Here is a 24,194-nt window from a genome sequence, read left to right on the forward strand (position 1 = left end):
TATCTTATTCAACATATTCAATATATTCAATATATTTAATATATACAGTGTCTTTTCATTCATGCCACATTTTTTCTTATTCCATACTGCTGTGAATCTCTTAAGTGCTTGACATTGATCTGAGAGCATTACTTATCAACGATCACTTGAGATTAATAAATAATCATTAAGCGACAATAAATAATCAAAATTGTCCAAAGTGTCAACTGTGCATGGGTATGTCTAATTATTAATAGAGAGAAGTCACGGTGCATATTGAAGTCAGTACATGGGGAATATCAAGAGTGGTTGAAGCACTCGTGATCCTCCTGAGTATCAAGCTTTGAGCTGACTGAGAATTTATGATTTTAGTGGTCAATCCGAGTTGTAGCTGCATCATGGCCTTATTCTCACTGTTTATTCTCGTTTATATCTACATACATATACTTACATACATATGTAAAGGCTTCCTGCCATGCTTTCATTTTCTCAACGAGAAAATTGCTAAAAAAATTGTTTGCAGATTTCTGAAATGATTTATTATTTTTCTTTTTCGATCGAAATTTTTTTCCCTCGTTAATATCACAGCGATTTATATTAATAATTATCAAATAATTATAATATTTATTTAAAATTTTACTTCATTGAAGTTGCAAATTTAATCGATTAAATATCATTACATATTTCAAATTTTAAATAATATTGTTTAAGAAATATTAATATTTTATAATATTTTAAATTATACTTAAAATATTATATAATAGTCTAAAGTATAATATATGATGAAAAATCTTTATTGAAAAAAAAAATCTTTAGATATTAAATCGAAAATTTTCAGTGCATACTCTTATGACAAATATAAATATATAAATAGAATTCAATGTTATAGTTTCGAAAGTTTTTTGCTTAAAAATTAAAAAACAAACTGCCAATTATGTGAAATGAGAAAATGTAGCCTTTTATAACTTATTTTAAATTTATTAAGATTGATAAGGAAAGAATTATAATCAATAGATTATAATTCTTCCAATGTTATTATCAATGATAAAATATTTTTGTCAGAGATTGAGAAGGCAATCAATTTTCTGTTTAAGCGTACATTAAGATCAAATTGAGTTTTGAGATTAACAAACATAATTTCTAGATAGATTCATATTGTGATATAAGAGATTGGCCGTTGAAAATCTAAAAACTTGGCATAATTTTCTTGGGGTAGACTCTTTAATAGACGTTCGAAACGTGAACAAGTGTCGAGGTACAACGTGACAGAAAGCTCACTTGACCGAAGTCCGCAACCGCGGTGTCCTTATAGTCTCGTTCAAGTGCTTACCTGCTATGTGGGTTAATTGCAAACTCAAATTTATGTCGTATGAAATCGTACATCTGACACTGATTTACATATTGATTAATTACAAATATTTTGCTAAAATTGAAACTTAAAAATATCATTTAACATCATAATTATCAAAGTAAAATTATAATATCTAATTTAGTTTGCTTCTTCTCTCTGTTTAGTCGTATCATAAAATATCTTTTATGCAAAACGCGTTATGTAAAATAAGAAATATATTTCTAGAATTACTTAATAGTATAATATATTTCTGTTCAACTTTCTTTATCTATTTCCTGTAAAAATATGCATTTGCATATTTAAATATCTGCAATCTAATAATAAAAAATTTATTATTCTACAAATCGATGATTTTTCATACAAAAAGTAATCGAATATGTAAAATGATTTTTTTGTGTACGAATCTTTATTTTTTTTAAAAAATTAAATTTAAAAATACAACTTAATAAAAATATTATACTTATTATATTTTTTATTGATATTAATGCAATAATTTTCTTCTAATTAATCATTCTTATTCGATATAGATATTCGCCATTTTTATGTTTACTTGATAAATTTTCAAACTTAATTCTATTCTTAAAAACAAAGTCTCATATAAAAAATCAAATTTTATTCTACATTATGAATTATCCTATTTCGAATAGTATTCAGATTTTTCATATATATAAATATGTACAATACTTGTAGAAAATATTCGATTATTCTTTGAAATAGAATAATATGATTAAATAGAATTTTTTAAAATTGGAGTTTTGTTTTTTCAAACAATTTGAGTTTTGTTCTTTTTTTTTTAAAGATGAGAGAAGGATTAATTTATTAGAATATATAAAAAAATTTTTAAAAAAAAGATCGCTTATAATTTTTTTATCTAAAAAATTAAAATCTAATATAAAATATAAAAGTTAAACAATATGTTTTATAGATTTATGTCAGTTATATACGTGCAAAAATTTTCATCGAAATTGATGCGGAAAAAAATTACAGGCAGATATAAAAATTTATAGATTTTAAAGAGTGATCGAATATTTTTTATCAAAAATGCATAATTTTATCTGTAGAATTTTATACTTTATCCCTGCTTATATACATAAAACAAAAAATAAATTGATTTTATTAAAATATTTTATTTAATATTCTTCTTGTTAAAATCACTATAAAAATATTTTCTTACAAAAATTTAAATTTCCAGAAAACAATTAAACTAATTTTTTATGAATAAAAAAAATTAAATCATTTTATGATAAAAATTCATTAAGAGGAGTATCACGTGATAATACGATATATTATACAAATTACTACTAATTAAATATTGAAATTAGCGTAAAATCATCTTGTCCTTTTTATTTAATAATCGTTGCTGTAAAGAATGGTAATTTGCAGTCATTCAAGGTTTTTATCAATGATAAATTCAGGTCATTCTTAGTCAACGAATAGCAAATGAACGCAAAGTTTAAAAAGGGTAGATAAGAAATTTCCTGTACAGAAATTTAAACGTTAACTTCCACATTCAGCGACCGAAACGATTCCCTCTGGTCGAACTTTCCAAACCCAGTAAAAAGATATTAAACGAAGTTGTAGATTGCCGATAAAAGAACATTTTTACCGCGGTATCTTCAGCGTAAAACATTCCACTTGCATATCTGATTAAGATTAAAATAGTATTAACCTAATATCAGCCAATTCAAGAAATTCCTATGATCGAACTGACCGACTTATAGTGAATCAAAAAAGTGTTGAAAGTATTCGAACATTTTTTTATTTTTTAACGAAATTTTAACGAACAATTTTATTTTTAATAAAACTATGATTGTGCGAAATACGATAAATTATTTATTAGGCAATTTTTTCTTTTACCAGTTTAACGAAATGAAATCAATGCTCTAAATTTCAATACATTTTTTATTTTTTAAGTAATGGTGCCAAATAATGTAAAATTTTAATATTATAATTTATAATATTCAGAATATAATATTCATCTTATTGTAAAAAAAAAAAAATTGCCAAAAAATTATATTTAGCAAAATTATATTTGGAAATTGAAAAAAATTATTCTGCGTGAAATCTATTATATTTTATATACATGCAAATTTTAATTAAAATCATTTTCAAATTAAGTGAATTTTCATTTCATCATTATAATCTCGATTTTAAAATATCTTACACTCTTAATCATTTTGCCGTTATAATGGATTACAGTAAAGTGATTAAACTTAATTGGATGAATATAGTTGAATGATTATTGAAAACTTTGTGTTAAATAATGTAACTCCAAGGAAGGAACCTTCGTTCCTCTTGCATGATCCACCTTTGTCCTTAATCGACAGAGAATCAAGTTAAAACGCCTTGAGGCTATCGTGTTTCCTTGTGAATAAAATACCTCCTTTTATACGCTGTTTCATGTAACTGGAAACAGTTCAATAACTCGAAAGCTATAATCTAAGATAAATTTTAATCTTTCTGATTTAAGATTGGATACTTCCTAGAAATCTTCAAGTTGTATTAAAATTGGTATCTTCAACAGATGAAAGAGAGTCAATTTATGAATTTCAAATGAAAACCAAACAATAAGTAAATTAGATCATTTCCTTAATGCATGTTAAACAATTGAGAATGATAATAGAGAACCTTGCAAAAACAGAAGAAGATCCATTTATAAATTTGTAACAATATTTAAAATAATTAAAAAAAATTCTTATTATATCTTAACGATATTTAAGATAATTTAAAAAAATTATTGTTTTTATCAATATAAAAAACATGATTGAGAATATAATTTAGTAATTATTGAATTATATATATTTTAATTATTGAATTGATAAGTTTTTATTTTAATTTTTGGTCTTCAAATGAAAGTTAATATTTAGCAAAATATTAAAAGAGAGATTATCTTTTTGATGGCAACGAATAATAAAAAACAGAATTTATTGAATTAACATTTATTTTACTAATTAAAAATATGGTTTTTTGTTAGATGCATTTTTAATAGAATAATTTGCATTTTTATTGCAAAAAATTATAAAATAAATAAATCATTTATTTTCAACGACTTATATATCTTTATTACACCGCATAATATGGAATTTTTCTTGTTTCAATCTTTCTTTCATCTTTATTTTAATATATGTATATCTTTTTATTTTTATTTTAATAAATTTTGATTCTTATAAATAAATTTTATGTGTAACTTTTATAATAACTTTTATATTTTTATTATATATATATTATATAATATAATATTATAATTTTTATTTGATATCTCTTACTGTTTTCAAACTTTTAAATAATAAATATATGATTAGAGATATAATTTTTTTCACGAAATTCTTAATTTATTTAAAATAATTTGAAATAAAAAGAAATTTGAATAGAAAAAAATTTCAGATGTTTTGGCATTTCAAAAACAATTTAAATTAATTTAATCAGATTCATTTAAAGAAAAAGATGAAATGGTAACAATATAATCGTAACATTCCATGATCCTGAATATTTCAGTATCAGATCAAGTTGATTTGAGAATCGTGAGAAATATTCTTTTGTCTCTACATTTTATCCAACAGTAAAGAATTATCCCTTAGGCATAGAACAGAGTATTTCTATTTCATACCTAAGTAGATACTTTAGTTTTTGAACTTTATCCGATTCTCTCGAAGTTTTGGAGAAAACAGTTTTTGAAGTAACCGAACTTTATTCAGTTTTATGATTCAGAGTTTGTTATATATAATTGAAATTAATTTTTTTTACTTTATAATAATTATTGAAAAATAATTTAAAAATTATATCTATTTGATTATTATTATCCATTTTATAACTATTTAAGAAATATGATCTTTTTAATTTTTAATACATTTTTAATACATTGATATTGTATCTGTGTAATTAGAGATACAATTAATAGATATACACATTACGATTCTGAACTCTGCAATTATCTGTCAAATATAGCGCTGCCGGCGAACATGTATCATTAATGGTCACTGCTTAAAGGATCAACCAATCTTGGAACATTTATCATTTTTAAAACCAAAAGAAACACTATATATTCAAACTTAATAAATTCTATGTAATTAAACATAAATCTTTGTGTTTTTTTTATGTGTATTCTTAAATCCTAAATTAAACCTATTTTTTTTTAATTATTTTTTAAATAAATATATCGTAAATAAAACACACTATGTATGATTTCCATTAATATTATAAAAAATATTTGTTTTCTATTTTTACGAAATTTAAAATGTTTCAAAAAATGGTTAAAAAGAAATATAATTAAAATTCATTTTTATTTTAATGATGACACATTTAATATAATAAAAATATATTTTTATTTGTTTCAGGTAAGAAAATAAAATTTTTATGCTCCAGTCTATTCGATTTTCATCGAAATGTATGTATTACGTATATATTTATATTTTTTACATGTTATAATATCAAAATAAAATTATTGCTACATTTAATTTCATTACTCGACAATTTTATCTTGCATACCATTTATTAATGATAATAACACTTTCCTTTTTCTTTATATAAAAATTTCATTTATATAAATTATTATTATTATATATTACGTTATGAGTTATGAATCTTTAATAAACTTTATACTTGATTACAATTTAATATTTACTCGAGTACAAAATTCAACCAGTGAAATAGTTACAATTTTATCCGCAACAGCATGCAAATGTCCGGAAAATTTTCCAAGTGAGCGCGAACAGGGTTGTTCTTTCCGTAACGAGAAACGTTAGCTAACATTTCCGCGTTCCATGTGCGTACCACCCGCGGTTGTGGACTTGTTTTGGCTTCACCCCAACTAACCTCTATCCATTAGATTACGTCAAGGCAGGATATAACACCTGACGCACCTCCTCTTCCATCTCTTTCTTTCCTTTTTTCTGATCTTACCTTCCTGCCCTTGCTTTCTCTCTTACTGACTGTATTTATGTAGGATTCATGGCGTGTTCGGCACATTCACCAGGCCTCTCATTTAAAGCCGGTCCACACAATAGATCAGAAAGTGTTAAGTTTTAATTAATAATCCTAATTATCCATCGGATTACTAATTCATCGATAGTTTTTTGTAAGTTGCAGATTTGAGCACGCTTTTTAAAATAAAATAACAATAATAATCCTGAAATGATAAATCGTTTAAAATATTTTGTTACTTTTATTATAACACAAGGAAAATAATTTTATTTCGTATGAAATAATAATATCTAGGCAATTCATTGAAATAATTCAAAAGTAATTTGGTTATGGTAAAACTATTTATTATTTCATGTAAAGTCCGAGTCTTTTATTCTAACTAGAATAAATTATTAAACGTTGAATTTAAATAATGTAATAATTTATTTTCAAAATTTTTCTTTCATACTTTTCATTAAAAATATTCATATTTATTTATCTTTTTAGTAAGTAAAAATAATCTATCCAATTAGATGGCATATTGAAATTAAATTTCAAGATCAATTGAAATTTATTTTAAATTTCTGCTTTGTATGAAATATGTGCTCACGTGTTTTGATCTTCTGTCAGCCTCTATATAAGAGATAAATTTCATTATAGAAAATGATTAATCATAAATGAGCAAGAAATTTTGCTAATTATTCGTTTGTTAAATCTTTTAATAACTCTTTTATAAGTTCACAAACAATTTTCAACTCTTCCTAGAAAAAAATATATATATATTTTTGACTTATATTGCTATAGATATATTCACTAATTTCATTGAATAAATTATTATTATGAGTGGATAAAATCTTTTGAAAAATTAAAACTAACAAATCGAAGACAATTGATTAAGAGTTAAGATTTACTTTCGACTATTATAAACCAGTCAAAAAGTTAATTTTTTCATAGAACAATATCTTAAAAATCATTTCATCAAATTAAAGATTTCAGACTTGGTTACGATTAAGCAATAATGAAATTCGAAGCTATCGCGCCTATGGAATTATAATTTTGCTTTATAAAATTGCTTCTTTCTTCAATATTATGAATTTTGACAATGATTCCTTTTGATTAAACGTGGATATAAGTTTCTTCAGAATCTAGGACTTATGACCAACGATTATGTTCATTGATCTGTCGTACACTGGCCTTTAAAGTCTCGAAGTATGACCGATGCATATTAGTACGATCGACTTTTTCTTCCTTCTACTTAACCTTCTACTTAAACACTGTATCCGCAACGTGGAACAAGATCGGAAGTAATTTCCTTACAGATTGAATATGCTAATGGTGGACTGGTAGACGATTAAAATTAGACTATTCATAACGTGACGCCGATAATTTTTTTTTTTTTTTTTAGCCACTAGTGGTCACTCGTGCATGTACGAGGCGCCGTTTCAACAAAAAGTTGAAAGAACCCTTCATGGGCAATGCAATTATGATACTATGCATAGTCCACTTCATTTTGCATGTTACCCAGTTCATGCAAAGCGGTTCACCATTAAATTAAGGGAAGATTAATAACAAAGTTTCTTTTAACGACTTCTAATTGACGCGTTTAATTTTTTTTTTTTTTTTTGTGCAGTTAAAGCGTGTAACTCGAAATTGTCAAGTTTAATATTTCGTATCATTTAACTTTTTAACAAGTCCGATTAGATATGAAAGAGATGCAATAAAATTATTCAATCAAATATAGAATTTGTTTGAATTATGTGTATTTTATTTTTATCAATATGAAATAAGTTGATAATAAAATTATAAAATGCTTATACAATTTTTTTTTTTATATTTATTATATCGTAGAATTTTATAATCTGATTCCAAGAAAATTATTGTATATGTATACAATAAAACAAATATATAATAAATAGAAATAAATTTTAATAAGATGGGAAATCGAAATCTTTCTTTATATTCTTGATATACTGTCAACTTAATTGTAGATGCATCGATTAATATTTTTTTTTTTAACTAAAATTGTGACATTTAATCCTCTATGATTTGATATAAAAACAAAAGGTTTCTTATGCGGTAACTAAGAACTATTCCTAAAATCATTAGCATTTAATGGAAAGTGCTTTGCATCCGTGTCACGTTCCAGTTTCATAGAATTTATCATTGGAAACCAGCTGCTGCTTAGCTTGAAAAGAGTAAAAGATATTCCTGTTTTATAATAAGGCAGTTATGATCTTTTTATATTTAATCGAAAGAAACAAAATTTTTTATAAAAAATTGCACAGAATCTACTCTATATATATAAAAATATCGATATCAAACTTCACGATTCATATATCAGTTTCTTTCAAATATTCTTTTCTTGATAATTATTTATAATATAATTTTTTAATATATATATATATAAAATGTCTGTTTAGAAAATTTGGATAAATTTTAAAAATTGAATATATTATTTTGTCAATGTATTACATTGTGATACATGTCCCAAAAAAATTATTTAGTTTTGTACAATTAATATTAATATTTTAAATTACCGAATTAAAAGATAATATAAAGCAAATGAATCAGCAACGTATAAATTATTTTCATGCAATATTTTTAGTTTTTTTTGCAAATAATAATTAAAATAATGTGATTTTAATATATCAATTGTAATATTTTAAAATTTTTATGAATTTATATGAATTATTATTAAATATGTATTTGAAATATTATTTATTTATATAATCTCTTTATAAATTATTTTAAAGAAAAATTTATTTGCAAAATCCTTTTGAAATTGATTTAAAATATTATAATAAAGCATCAATTATCCCAATCAAATTGAATTATTTAGATAATTAAACGGTTTGGATAATGAAACATGCATGTATTTATTCTTTCTATAATTATCTATAATTATAGAAATTGAAAGTCACAGGAGTATTGCTGTAATTTAAAATGTACTGTAATGGTACAAAAATAAAGAAATATAAAATATTTAAAATATATTATGCTACTTGAATAAAACAAATTTCTATTTAAAATTAATTTCTCTTATAAAATTTATTGCACCAACCACAATCTATTTATTGCATATACTATATATAAATTCCTTTATATGAATAAAAGAAACAAACATAATATAGAGTACGTAATAACATAGATAATATTAAGAAAATTTATAGATGATACAACAATTGTAATTTGGTTCGAATAATTAACAGTTCAGATAATTAACTCTATTGTATTCCTTTATACAACAATTATTTTAAAAGAAAATTTATTTACAAAATCATTATTATATTACTCGAAAAAATAAAAATACCTATTTTTGTTCATCTATTCATTCATCTAATTTCCTTAGTTCTGCTTAAATTTACAAGAATTAAAACATTTTTCTAAATAGATAAAATACAAGTAAAGGCGAGTGTTGTTCGATCGTGCTAGGCCTGAAGTACAATTTATGTGCGATTAAGAGAATGATCCTTTACAGAGGCAACTCGTTTCTCACGAGCAATTATCAGCAAGATAATGCTTAATGGCCGTGTAGCACGCAGTAAGTTTAACACGTACGCAATTTATAAACGCGCGACTAAACCCGCATTCCCGGTCAATTCTCTTTCTTCTATCTTTCCTTTTCCTTTCGATTTATAAATGAAAATAAAAGCATGATGTAATAATAACACGATGGAATAATATATCTCGCGTTAATAATATTTTTACTAACCCAGATAAAAGATAAAGGCAAGTTATAATTACGAGGCTGAATTTTTACGATCGTGAGCATAATGTTCATGTTGTATATGTATAGTAGTTAGTATACATTGTACTTACACATATGTTACGAATTGTGGTATAATAATACATTGATGTTAATGATTTATATGATAGAATTTCATTTCCTGCGTAACTTAACATTATTAAAGATTAATTGGAAGATAATTTTACAATTTCACGCTTTATTAATTATATTATTTATTAAATAAATGATAATTAAACTGGCATGAAAAATAATACTATTGTATTTCATGCGTGAAATACTTGGTAATTATTAAATTGCGAGAATTTAATTCATATTCAATTCAAAAATTCAGAAATTATATTGACTGCTATATATGTTATTAATTTTTCTTCGTCATATAAAATTCTGTAAAAATTATCTTTCTAAAATCTTTTCTCGTAACGCATTAATTATTCCTTAGCTCTTTAAATATCTACTTAAAATACCATTACAAATTTTTATAATTTATAATTTTTTAACGAAATAAAATTTAATTTCAAGATTTAAAGAAATTAAATTTTTTATTAACTCGTTTATCAAATATTTTCGACAACTACAACATTTTCTCGATCGAATTATTTTTTATTTATTTTACAATTTAAATTTCGTAGAACGCAAGAGAAAATAAAAAGTGGTAAAGTAACAAGTAATTTAAATGGTGTCTGATTCGTTTCTTAATCAAGGTTAAATTGATTTTTCGCCAGCAACCTGGGGTGGAAATTCCACCTGGTTTCATTAATTAACTGGTAACGTTTAATGATCATACGACATGGTACTGCCGACGCAGCCATTTACATTTTCGCAAATACATATATTTTTGTTGCCATTCGATTACGATAGCATGTGCTGAATCATAAGACCAGTAGCTGGTGTTCGTGTATGTAATGGAAACGTTTTCTCACGTGCACATGATTCGTTCTCATGATTAAAACGTCGCCAGCCGTGCGTACACATGCCTCAACATAAATCATCGCAATTTTGCATTGGCCATTTTCAAGTTTGAAATATAATCGTTCAAATTATCAATGAAATAGTATTCTAAAAGCTCAGAGATAATGGTAACGATATATCTTTCTTTGTCTCAATTTTTTATATATATATTTAATATAATATGTCATACAATACATGTAGAATAATTTCGTTTTAACTTTTTCTATTTATTGTTTTGCTTATTTATTTTATTGTTGTGTTTTAATTTTTTTCATATACTCCTTTTTGGAAATAAGATATGCAAAAAAATTGTATATAAAAAGAAAATTAATTTCTTATAAAAAAGAGCGAGAACAGAAAGTAAAATTATATACATATATATATATAAATATGTATATTATATGTAAATTGGTGATCCAATTTAATGTTAATATAATCATGTCTGATGACAAATATTTACGTCGAATGTTTATATATTTTTACATATGAATTAACAATTCCTACCCAGATTTAAAATTATTGTTTTATTGTTTTTTTTTTTTTTTTTTTTACATTTTTGTATTCATTTAATAAATGTTCCAACACGATATTTTGCCAATATATGGGAATCGTGAGTCTTAAAAGAATAAGAAAATGATTTGAATCGTTAATAATTATTTTTAGTTATGATTATTTGTATAAAAAATCGTATGATAATAATTTTTAACATTTATATACTTATTTCAGTATAATTACAATATGATAAAGGAAATATGGTAGACATAAAAACATGAGAAAATATTAATTATGATCATATCATTGTAATGTAATATTTTATATTTATTAAAATTTATTGAATGGTTCATTATATTATTAAATATTAAAATAGTTTTACTATTTTTTATTATATTAAAATACTTATTTTAGTTATAGAATAGAAAATTACAAAAATCTTTGTTTTGTCCAGCATAGGATAAACAATAGACGCATGTACAACAATAAAATTTATAGAAACAAAAACTACTGACGTGTTAACAAAAAAAGAATAAATTTAAAACAATTAAAATGTTATAATGTGAGTAGAACTTATATATGATTTACAATATATAAAAAGTTAAATAGCATAAAGAGAATGTACAAAACATATCATTAATTTAATATTCATTCAACAAATTCAACAATGAAGTTTATTTTCATTACTGCAGGCAAGCATAATACGGATAAGCAACGTATCAATTATGGCATACAACTTAGGAATCTGCCGAATTTAAAACTGTTTTGCTAAGATAAATACTATGATTAAATACTATACATGTTCACAGAAAAGAATTGCATATAAAATGTTCAGCTGTAATAGAAGATCAATATTCCTAGTTGAATAAACTCAATTTTCTATGATGCTTATAATCTCTGCGATATAATCATGAACCGCCGACTGACAAAACGATTCATCATATATACACGTGAAAAAGATGTTGTTCATACACGTATACCAAGAGTTGTAATATATGTATATATATATGTATCGATAATAATTATTCTGATAAAAGAAATTATAATTGTAAAATACTAGAAAACAGAATAGAAAAACATTAGAAAAAAGAAAAGATATATAAATTCATTAATCAGTATTTTACTCTCTTCTTTTGAAAGAAAATGAAATATATTTAATTTTTGTTTAATTCTTTCTTTGGTTACAATTCAGTTTTTCAAAATGAAAAAAAGTTTTTTATAATTATAATAAATATAAAAAATAGAATAAGAATTTAATAGTTTTCTATAGTTTATAAAAAAAATCTATTGTTTTATATTTTATAAAAAAAATATTTCACGCTGTAATAAAAAAATTTTTAATTTTCCTTTATACTGTAAAATATCTGCAATCTAATTATAAATGGAATATTGTAAATTTAGACAATGCAAATATATATATACATATTATAAATTTAAATAATTTTAATTAATAATTTAGAATGTCTTTTAATGATAAAAATAAAATATATAAACTATGCATTCAATTATTAACAATGAACACATAAATAAAGTAATAAAGAAATAAATTATTCAGAAATTAAAAAAAAAAGAAATAAACAAAACTATTATTAGAATAAAATATTTCATATTGACATTTCAAACTATACTAAATATATACATATATTTATCATTATTACAAAAAATATAAAGAAATGCTTAGTGAAAATAAAATTCATAACATCATTCGTTGATACAAAATGAAAATTATAATATGGAAAATGGTTTCAAATTTATTTTTATTTTGTTCACTTTATTCATAAACATTATATTAATAATAGTATAACAAAAATTCACATATACAAACGCAGCAAGAGAATAGGTAAGTGCAGTGCTTCGTTGTGTGCTTCGTTCAAGTTTGAAGTATAGCACTCGTATGATTTTCGAAGGTATTGTTGGTTGGAAATGGGCCGACTAAGGTGCTTGCTGTGAACATTTTCACATATACAATCTGATGACGCGTATGTGTATGCACAAAACTGTGAAAAACTCACACCACGCGAAACACTTGGAGCTCGATGTCAAGGGGTCCCAGGAACAATATAACGGCATTGCATAAAGCCAACCTTTCTCCACCTCCTTCCCAATACTTCAATGCAAATGGTTCGCTCCGGACCCACCTTCTACCAACACAATCCTTCTTCTCGACCCTTGTGATTTTTCGTGTCGAAGAATTTTTCAAAGTGAAGAAAAAAATATCTCTGATCAAAAACGAAATAGAATTTATTTAAAACCCTTATGTAAAATGCATGTATACTTGTATATATTTCGTATTTTTATATCAAAAGAAAAATAATTTACTTGAACAAATTCTGCATTGTATTGCAAATAAAATTAAATTGTATAAGAGATAAAATAAAAAATTAAATTACTACACATTATTATTGAACAAATTTATAAAATCAATGAATATTATAATTTTTAAATAGTTTGTTGCATCTTAAAAAATTTGTTCGTCAAATTTAAATTTTAATAAGTTAAATATTACGAAAGATAACTTTGTTCACTGATTAGAAATCGTATCAATATTTTAAGAAAAATTTAGCTTGTATTGTTTTTGTTTCAATTGTATTATAATCTGTATTATAATCTTCAAATGTATTATAATCTGAATAGAAATTTTAAATATAATTTTGAATTATTAAAAAAAGAAGAAAGAATTGTATTTATAAAATATTGAATTGTTAAATAAGTAACGTGAAAGAAGAATAATAAAACAGTAATAAATAAAAAAATAATAAATAATTTTGATAAATAATAGTTATCATATATTATTAATTATGAAAGTTGAGACAAGTAATAATTTTATACATTTTAATTAAAATTTATTTATAAATATAAAATGTTTCGCAGAGAAATAGTCCAATTATATTATTTCGGAATATTTCGTAAAAAGAAATATGAATCGAACTGACACAAATAATTTTTTATTCTCTATACAACAATATACAACATTCACCTTTCTATTGCTGTTCTCGTTTTTTTTATTCAACCTATGTTGCAACGCATATATAGAATTTTATGGTGTTAGCTTGTGCGAAATCGTAACTCGTGAACGTTGGAACAAGCAATGGTGTAACCTGAAGCGAACGGCATTTGGCATTATATTTCAAAATAATAATCAAGGTCGATGATACACACCAGATCGCTACACACCTTTAAAACTGCACATGCAAATATTTGCATTCAACCACAAATGCGGATGGTGAATTTCCAAGAATTTCCTTGTTTAAATTTGAATTTAATTCTACAAATGCCAGAATATATCCCTTTATTTATAAATACAAAAATTAATAAATATTAAATGATGAAATAAATCAACGTGTCATGAAGCGAAAAAATAATTTTATATATCTCTTCATTCTTTTTATATCTTTTTCACGTATTAAGTGCTATTTATCTAAAAAATCAAAGGTAAAAAATGCAAAAAAAATTTCGTATAATTACTGAATTTTTTGAAAGATATTAAATGTGATTTAACTTATTTCTCCAAATTTAACTTATCATATATACTCTAAAAAAAAAGTTTTACAAAGCATATTTTTTAATTTTTATTAATAAATAATTTTAAAATTAATTGTTAAAATCTTAAAATTTGTCAAAATTTATATTTTTTTAATTCTAATATATTAAAATGTCTTTTATTTACTTTTTGTTTCCATTAAATAGTAGAAGAGTAAAAAATAGAAAATTAACTTGAAAAATAAACTTTTCAAATTTTTTTCTGTTGTCTTCATTTAATTTGACAATTTGTTTTGATATAAGAAAAATAAAATTATACAAAATATTTATTTAAATAAATTATTCCAAATATTTACTTATATTACTAATATATGATTATACATGAATTTATGCTTAGAAATTACTTTGGCTTTAAATTTGATTGTTAAATCGGCTTGAACTAATTTACACAACATCCAAAAGAAACTCTTAAATATGGTATGAGAACCATTGAAAGCGGATCATCCGAGGTTTCGTTAAGCCGAGTTCAGTTCACTGACAGGGGGGCGAGATCTTCACGCTTGTTAAATGCAGAGAGTGTTTCGAAGCACGCTACCGCGAACATTCCAGTTGCTAATAAATTTAGGTATTGCGGTAAAACGATCAAAACGGTTATCGTGTAACATTTTCATTTTTTGTTTGCGAGCAAAAGTAAATCTTATCTACAGGAATTGTACGTAGAACACGTTTCATATTGTTGACAACAGGCAGAGAATGATTCATGGTAAGAATGTGATAGTAATCCATATGAATTGTAAGCGTACAAGCGTATCTACAAAGGACAATTTCAACGTTTTTTCCTCTAAGAATACATGATATAAATATACTCTTTCAATTATGATAATATATAAAATCATTCTCAATTTATATAACTGTTATTATTATATTATTATTATATTTATATTTTAATTAATTTCAAATGTTATATAATATCTATACATGTATAGTTAGTATAATCAAAAATACATAAACGTATATACAAATTTAATAATCTATATTCTTGTTGGTCATAAAGGAAATACACTGAAATTTGTTTTCTTAGATAGAATATTTATTGTATTTTAAAAATGTGTACAATTTATTTAATTTGATATAATAGAGTAATATTATAAAGTAAATTAAATCATAATTATTTTTTTTGAATATTAAATAAATTTATATTAAAATAAATATTTTTTTTATAAAATTAATTATTAGTTTTTATATTTTCTTAAACATATTAACAATTACTTGCTAGTTAATTGTTTTAATATATTTTAAGCATAAAATTATTTTTTCTGTTTTTTGTGTAGTTTATTTTATTTTTATTAATGGTTCAATTTTTTTATAAGAATGTTCATACAATTTCATGAAATTTGTTATTTTAGTTTAATTAAATTAGATTTGCAATATATATTTCAATATTACTTAAATTTTCAAGTTTATAAATATAACTATTTTTTTTTTGTGAAGTTACAATTCATATTATGTTGAATAAATTTATCTATATGTAATTATAGATAATATTGCATATCAATCAACAAATAATTACAAATAAATATTTCTCACGAGCAAGTGATATTACAAATACACTATATTGGAAATTTAAATAAAAATGTATTGTATTTTACTCTATATATTTAACTTGTAAACTTGTATCTTATGTTAGTTCAAGTTAGATTACTTTACAAACTTTGAATTTAAAAAAATTCTACGTTTCCGTATCTTGTTGAATGAAATGGTGAAAGCGAAAAGAAGAGTTGGTGACAGTAAAAAGTTTATCAAGACATTCTGGATATATCTGCCGATGAACATCTTGCCAAACGAAGAAGGAAAGAAGACGAAGAGTCCAAAGCTTACTCTTACTTTAAAACTAATCCTAGTTGCCAACAGTTCTAGCGAAGAAAGATTCTCCGTTTTCTTCCTGACATAAAAACTTTTCTGATTTAGCTACTAACTGATGATAAGCCAACCGATTATCGTCTGATGGACATTACTGTTAGTTGATTATGCTTAAAGAAAACAAAGTAATTCAAATGTACTTTAAAAACTTATTAAAAGCATGATTCATAATGTCTCATAATTTGTTTCATTTTCTCAGGATAAAACTGAGAAAAACATTAATTTATTACAATATTAAGTAAATAATTATTTAAATAAAGAAATTAAAATCATGCTTATTGATTATATTTATAAATAATAATAAATATAATATCAATATCTATTTATTAAAATAAATATAGAAAAAATAATTTAAAGGCAAAAAATACCAAAAAATAATTTTGAATATAATATAATTATATTTGTTAATATATTCTTTAAATTTGATTGTGAAAAAATCAATGAAATAATTCACTTTCACTTATGTTTAGGAATATGATGTTTAGGATAAAATGAAAAATAAGAATATGACAACTATATAAATACTTATCGTTGCTTTGCATAACAAAATGATAAAAATATTTATTTAATTCCAGTTAAAAGATTTTATATTATACTATATTGTACTGAATATATGTAATGATATTTTAAAATAAAAAAATTTTTGTCATTAATTCATTCATGAATTTTGATTCACGATTTTTTGCATCTCTTACATTTTATCATTTAAAATCGATTTTAATTACTATATACAATATATATATATATTTTAATCAATTTTGCACCAAAGCTTCTTATTAATTTAAAATTTCAATTTTATGATTTCGTAAAAAAAAAGAAATTAAAATAATTCACAAATTGAAAAAAATAATATGCACGAAGATTAAGATTTATTTGCACGAAAATATATCAGTTTCATAAAATGCACATAGTGAAATGCAATGATATTGAAATAGAAGTGCACACTCAAATTTTTTTAAAATTTTTTAAAATTAGCAGCGTGCATTAAAAACTTGCTACCATATCATGCAGTGTATGCTAAATGAATATGTCATGTTTCATTAAAGTATTATATATATTCAGGAAATGTCAACACCCTGGTAAAATAAATATAAATGGAACAAGTGTTAATTGTAATATAATTCGTTATTAAATAAGCGATACAAACGATATCTTTTTTCATAAAAGTAATTATCTCTGAGGTCGAATTCTTTTGCAATAATTTTCTTTGCGATAATCTTAGATGATGAAGAAAATTTTTGTACAATAATAACTCACACATTACGTACTAATTAATATATTATTTATATATATTTATCTATATTCATATTTTAGATATTTTCATTTTCATTTTTCTAAAAATTTGTACGTTCAAAAAATATCAATAATATTTTAATATATAAAAATTAGAATAGAAATATTAGATGATTTAAATTCATTTCAAATCCATTTAATGCAAATAGGAAGAATGAGAGAATAATTGTATGAGGATTCATAGATTTTGAATAAATATTCGTATTTATTTTATAAATATACTTACTGAGATTCAATTTCGATTACAATTTATCATCTTTTCAAAGTATTAAATGAATTTATTATTTCTTATCATGCATTCTACAATATTACTGATATTTAATTAGCTTTTCTCATCAAATATATATGTATTTTCATTTAATATAGCTCTGCTAATACATTATATTAATCGATTTGGCTCTTGTCATGATTACTGTAATTCGACGAATAAATGGTGCAATATTAAAGTACGTATATATCCGCGAAGAATGTTAATATGCTAACTAATGAAATTTAATATGTCTAATTATGATACCAGTTATGATCAAGTTCCATCAATGAAATATAACGTTAATTTTAACTGAAACATAATGCTTAATCAACGTTAACATGTTTAATTAAATTACTTCATTATTGAAAAAAATCTTTTTTTTTTTTTTGATGTTTACAACTTTCCACAAATTTTAATTCTATTTTTCTATGTAACAATATGAACAAAATGAATTAAAAAATTATTAGAATCAATGTATATTAATATATCAATATTATAATCAAAAGTATTTTTTTTTTTTTGCTAATTAAAAACGAAAAAAAGGATTGCACGTAAGATTAGTTAAATATTACGAATGCAATTCAAAGAAAATTGAGAAATTCTGTTTTAAACCATACACAATATAAACGAAATATTTATCTAAAAATAACAAAAATTAAACGCAACAAATAACCCTGTTACATAATTACATGTAATTATTGATTGCTCTAATCTACCCTATACTACGCCATTAACTTCAGTAATTTGCGTACAATATACACCTATATATGTTCGTGATATTATTTAGTTCCTCTAACACAATTGAAATTACAAGTACGATGTTTCTTTTAATAATTATTATGGAATATTTAAGAAATCGATTAGGTTCATTGAATTAATTAAAACATTATTTATTTTCTCGATTAATTAAGCTCTATTAATTGACTCTTGTCCGTTAAATTGAAATTCGCTTCGATCAGATGAACATTAATTGGAGTAACTATTTTTCATAGCTCATTTAGATCTGTAAAAGATAAAAATTTCCAGGAATGAATGACTTTAAGACCTGAAACGGTTTTCTTAAAAACTGTATACTATCACGATAAGCAGTCGTAATAAACCACTTGAACACTGTGTATTCTGAATCACGATGACCGTTGTTTTTTTCACTTCTACTCGTGGCTACCTTGTTCTTGGTAGATATCATTAAACCAGTTCAAAACCGAGAACTTAATTAGGCTTATAAGATTTCACGGAATACAGTTGATACATCTGTATAATTGTTGTTATATTTATATTCAAGAATAGGCAACATTATTAATATTAATATAATTATAATTACATTATAATTATTTTATAATATTAAATATATATAATATTAAATATATAACCTTATCTATTCTATTTAATTTATATAAGTAATTAATCTTCAATTCTTTATCATTTTTACATTAATTATTAATTATATTGTATTTGTTATATAAACTGAATGATAGATTAATTCATATAGAAAATTATATACTCAACAATTTTCTCAACAGCAGAAAATGTCACTTATTGCGATGTATCAAATATAAAGACATGGAAAAATTAAAGTCAACCATAGATGAATAATTATAGTCTGATTATTATTTAATTTATTATTAATCATTTGTTTCAGAAAAAATAAAATAAAAAAAAGAAAAAAATTATTAATTATTATTTTTAATTAATTATTAATATTAATAATATATTACTAATATTATATAAACTATATATATAAACTAATCTTAATTATTATGAGTGCTTATAGCAATAGTCAGAATCTTTCATTACTTCAATAAGGTATATTTTTGTTGTACTGTATCATAAATTTTTGCAAATATGAAACTTATGTATACACATTTTTCTTTCTAATTATATAATTTAAAAGTAAATATTTCAAATGAAATAAAATTTATAATTATATATATTAACATTTTGTATGTAATTCTTTACACTCGAGAGATGACTTTCAGGTATCATTTGGTTTGATGCAATAACTCGACAGTGACAATATTTATTTATGTTTGATTTTTTTAGAATATTCATAAATAAATTTCTAAGTTCTTTGCGTATAAGAATTATGCAAATGATACTTAAAAATATTAAAATATAAGTTTTATAATTTGTATGTGAAATCATTTTAAATTAGTTGTAAAAAATTCATCGAACATGCAGAAAATCTCGAGTCGTTGATCAAGCAAAAAAGGCCTTGAACGCAAACAGCTAATATTATATTACGAGCTTGAATAATTAATATGAAAGAAAAATAACATGAATGTGATGATTTTGTTTGAGACAAGATAGGAAGAAAATTAACGACTATTTTCTAATTTATACTTTTAAAAAAATCAATTAATTTTTATATTTTACATAATAATATCGATAATTTCTTTGAACTTGTTGATGTATTTTTCATCCATGGATTTAGAATATATCATGAAGAATAATATATAGAACGAATTAGAACAAATATATAAAATAAATTTCAGTACTATTATATGGTGAATTTTGTCTATATATATATATTTCCGATAGTATGCAATTCACTTATCAATTGTTAAACCCATCATGATATTAACCAATATGTACAAATGATGAACTAATCATCAGAATTGATAATTCACAAATAATAATTACAGACCCAATCTATAATCGTTCGAATGCGCAGAATGTGAAAATAAAGTATAAAACAACTTTTCAATTGTATTAAAATGAATCATTCAATGCTTGTCCAATCGACGCGTAACAGAAACATTTTTAAAATTTTTCGTGTTTACGTGCACACGATTAATGAGAAAACTAAAATTGTCAAAACTAAAGTTGTTCTTTGACGAACGAATTCTCTAACGTTCCAGGCCTTCAGAAATTGATCCTACTACATACTTGTGAACTTCTGAAACTCCCTGTGAAAACTAAATAGGAAGTTAAGTCCAATTTCCAGTTCACTGCTCTTGAAGTTGGAATTCTGTTGAGGACAGCGGGTATGTCGTGACACAATCTATGGTGAATTTAACAAATGAAATGCGTCGAACGGCGGCAACACGAACAAATTACAAGTCAAGAGTCGAAGAAAGTTTCCCGAGAGAAATTCGGTTAAACTGGCCTTCAACAGTAAGATTACTATCGAACTCGTTCTGTCAACTATCTAGTTGACCGAATAAGAGTCGAAAAGAAAATCACTCTCGGCAATTTTCAACAATAAAATCTCTAAGATGAGTTGAAAACTTTTAATTTTTAGTCCTGATTATCCCTTATCCCGTATTTTGCTCCTCCAAATTCTAATTTACCGCTATTTGTGAATTGCACAAAGATGTTACCGTCTTTTCCGAGAAATCGTTAACGCTCTTTATTATCTTCATACATTCCATAATTTCGTTCAGTTCTATCTTCTGAATATTTTACTGCTCTACACCTTGCAACACGAAAAGTGGGTCGTTTCACAATGTGCAATATTCTTCGAAAAATTTTATTTCTCTCTCCTACATTTGAAAGGTTTACTATTTGAAACTTTTTTTACTATTTTTTTATGACATAACGTTTCTTATCTTTGAAAATGATAAAAGTATAAAATTATTGTATTCTGTTGTAAATTAATGATTAATTTTGTGAATACTTATCTTTGAAATTTTTATATAAATAATTTATAATATTTTTAAATTTGTATTTTTGAAACTACGAAATATGTCGTGAAAATTAGAAGCAATAGTAAAAATAATTATAATTATAATTATATAAATATTAATGATATACTATAATGTTTATTAATAGCATCCAATAATATTGAAATTATTTTTTATGATTGCATTATTCGCTGATATAAATATATTAATTGTTTATTAATATGCTGATTATTATATTATTAATAGATATACATTTTTTTTTGTTTTAGTTACTGCAAATCATCCACCTCAAAGACCATGGATACCATTGACAAGACCGAATAGATCGAGACCAACGTGTAAGTGCATTTATATAAATTTTTTATATAATTTTATATTGTATAATAAAATAAATCTGTGAAATATGAATGTTCTTTAATTCTTATAAAAGTGATCTATTTGTAATTATATATTTCATTTATTGTAAATATTAAATAATATTTCAAACAATGTTTATTAGAATAGAATTATAATAGAATAAAAATTATCTTCTATAGAAATATTTAAAATTTTAAATTGTTAAAATGTTTGAATGTAATCAATAAATTTTTTCAAATGTCACAAACCATTTAAAAATTATTACTTTTATTGATTTTATAAATATTTATTTAATAATTTACTTTTTGTTTTCAAAAGGTAATGTTTTTTTTTTATATAAAAATAATTGCATAAATAATTTCATAAATTTTAAATTTGCTTATTTACATTGTGGAGATCATTTTACATATTTATTTTAAGATATTGATTAATTTATAGATGTAAGATTAAAGAAAAAATACTATGAATAATGATATAATAAAATAAGAATAAAAAATCGAATGATATGTTTAGAAATATGCTTAAAAAAGAAACAAAAATTAAAAATTAAAATTTTAAAGCTTTTGCGATAATTAAAGAATTAATTTTATATTTTTATCTCTTACAAAAGAAAATTAAAATTTTTTTTGAATTAAAGGCAAATTTCTTTTACCATTAAAAAATAATTATACAATTCCAGTTTTTTATTCCATCTTAAAGCATATGCATTGGGTTAAAAATAATTATATCTCATTATATAATTATTATATAATTATATAATACATTTATATTGATTCTTAGAAATTTTTATTATATTCCAATAATTTAACAAAATTACAAAATTAATAATAAAGAATTTTTTATTATTATAAATAATAAAATAAAACCTATGGTAATAATATCGAAACGTTCAGGTTCAAGAAACTAATATTAATAATTCATAAAAATATTTTACTTTATTTAGAATTTAGTAATTTAATAAAATAAACGCAGTAGTAAACATGAACAAAAAAAATAAAACTTAAATTTTTATCTTACTGTATTAAAACAACTAATTTACTTTAAAAATTTGAAAATATATAAGACCTTTTGTTAGACAATTTTTATAATTAAAACATAATTCCATTTAAAGTGAAAACTTTTTAAAAACTTCATATGAATTTCTTACATATAAAAATATCATAAATTATAATTTTTTGGACCGAGCACAGAATTACATAAAGAAATCTTTTCATAAATATGAAAATCTTCCTAGATTCGATATGCATGAACAAATAACAGACAAAAGATTTCTATGGCTCTTGGCGAGATTTTTATAGTACGAATAGGGACGTTTTCAGGTCACTGTATAGAGAGAACACCAGAGTTTATCTGCTAAATTTTTATGAAAACACAAGCATTGTTATCACAACGAGATATCAATCAAAAAAAGTAGCATAATAATTCTATGGATTTATCATCAATCTATAAAAATTTAAATTGAAAGCAAACAATGTAAAACTTTTCAATAATTCATTAAACTCTCTAAATCTCTTCTTTAAATCTAAAATCTAATATTTTCATTATTCTTCTAATTTTATTTTATAGGATAAAAATTACGAACATCTATTATCATTCTAGATTGTTTTATTTAAAATATATATTTTAAAGTTAAATTTAAAAAATGTATAAATAAAATTCAAACTTGATTATATATGATATATGTGTGTAGAACAATTAAATAAATGATAATGTGAATAAAGACAGAAAAGAATTACTAAGAGAGAAAAGAAAAAAATACAATAGGTTAAACAAATAAAATAAATATGGAAGACTTTTACGAGAGCAATAAAAAAATAGAAAGGAAAATGTCAAATTTGAAAAAGTCAAGAAGAA

General features: G+C 23.0%; 1 protein-coding gene across 2 annotated transcripts in view; it reads left to right on the forward strand.

The window, feature by feature from the left end:
• twin (CCR4-NOT transcription complex subunit 6-like twin) overlaps positions 1–24,194 on the forward strand; it is a 115,644-nt gene that overhangs the window by 71,720 nt on the left and 19,730 nt on the right. For both annotated transcript variants that reach the window (XM_086910158.1, XM_012485586.3), the window contains one exon: positions 22,253–22,321. Coding sequence is in view for 1 of the 2 variants with exons in the window: in XM_012485586.3 (XP_012341040.1) it covers positions 22,253–22,321 (69 nt within the window). In the remaining variant the exon portion in view is untranslated. The remainder of the gene's footprint in view (positions 1–22,252; positions 22,322–24,194) is intronic.

This window comes from Apis florea, unplaced genomic scaffold (genome assembly GCF_048593485.1).
Source record: "Apis florea isolate Af1SG1 unplaced genomic scaffold, ASM4859348v1 contig_3170_pilon, whole genome shotgun sequence".
NCBI lineage: Eukaryota > Metazoa > Arthropoda > Insecta > Hymenoptera > Apidae > Apis > Apis florea.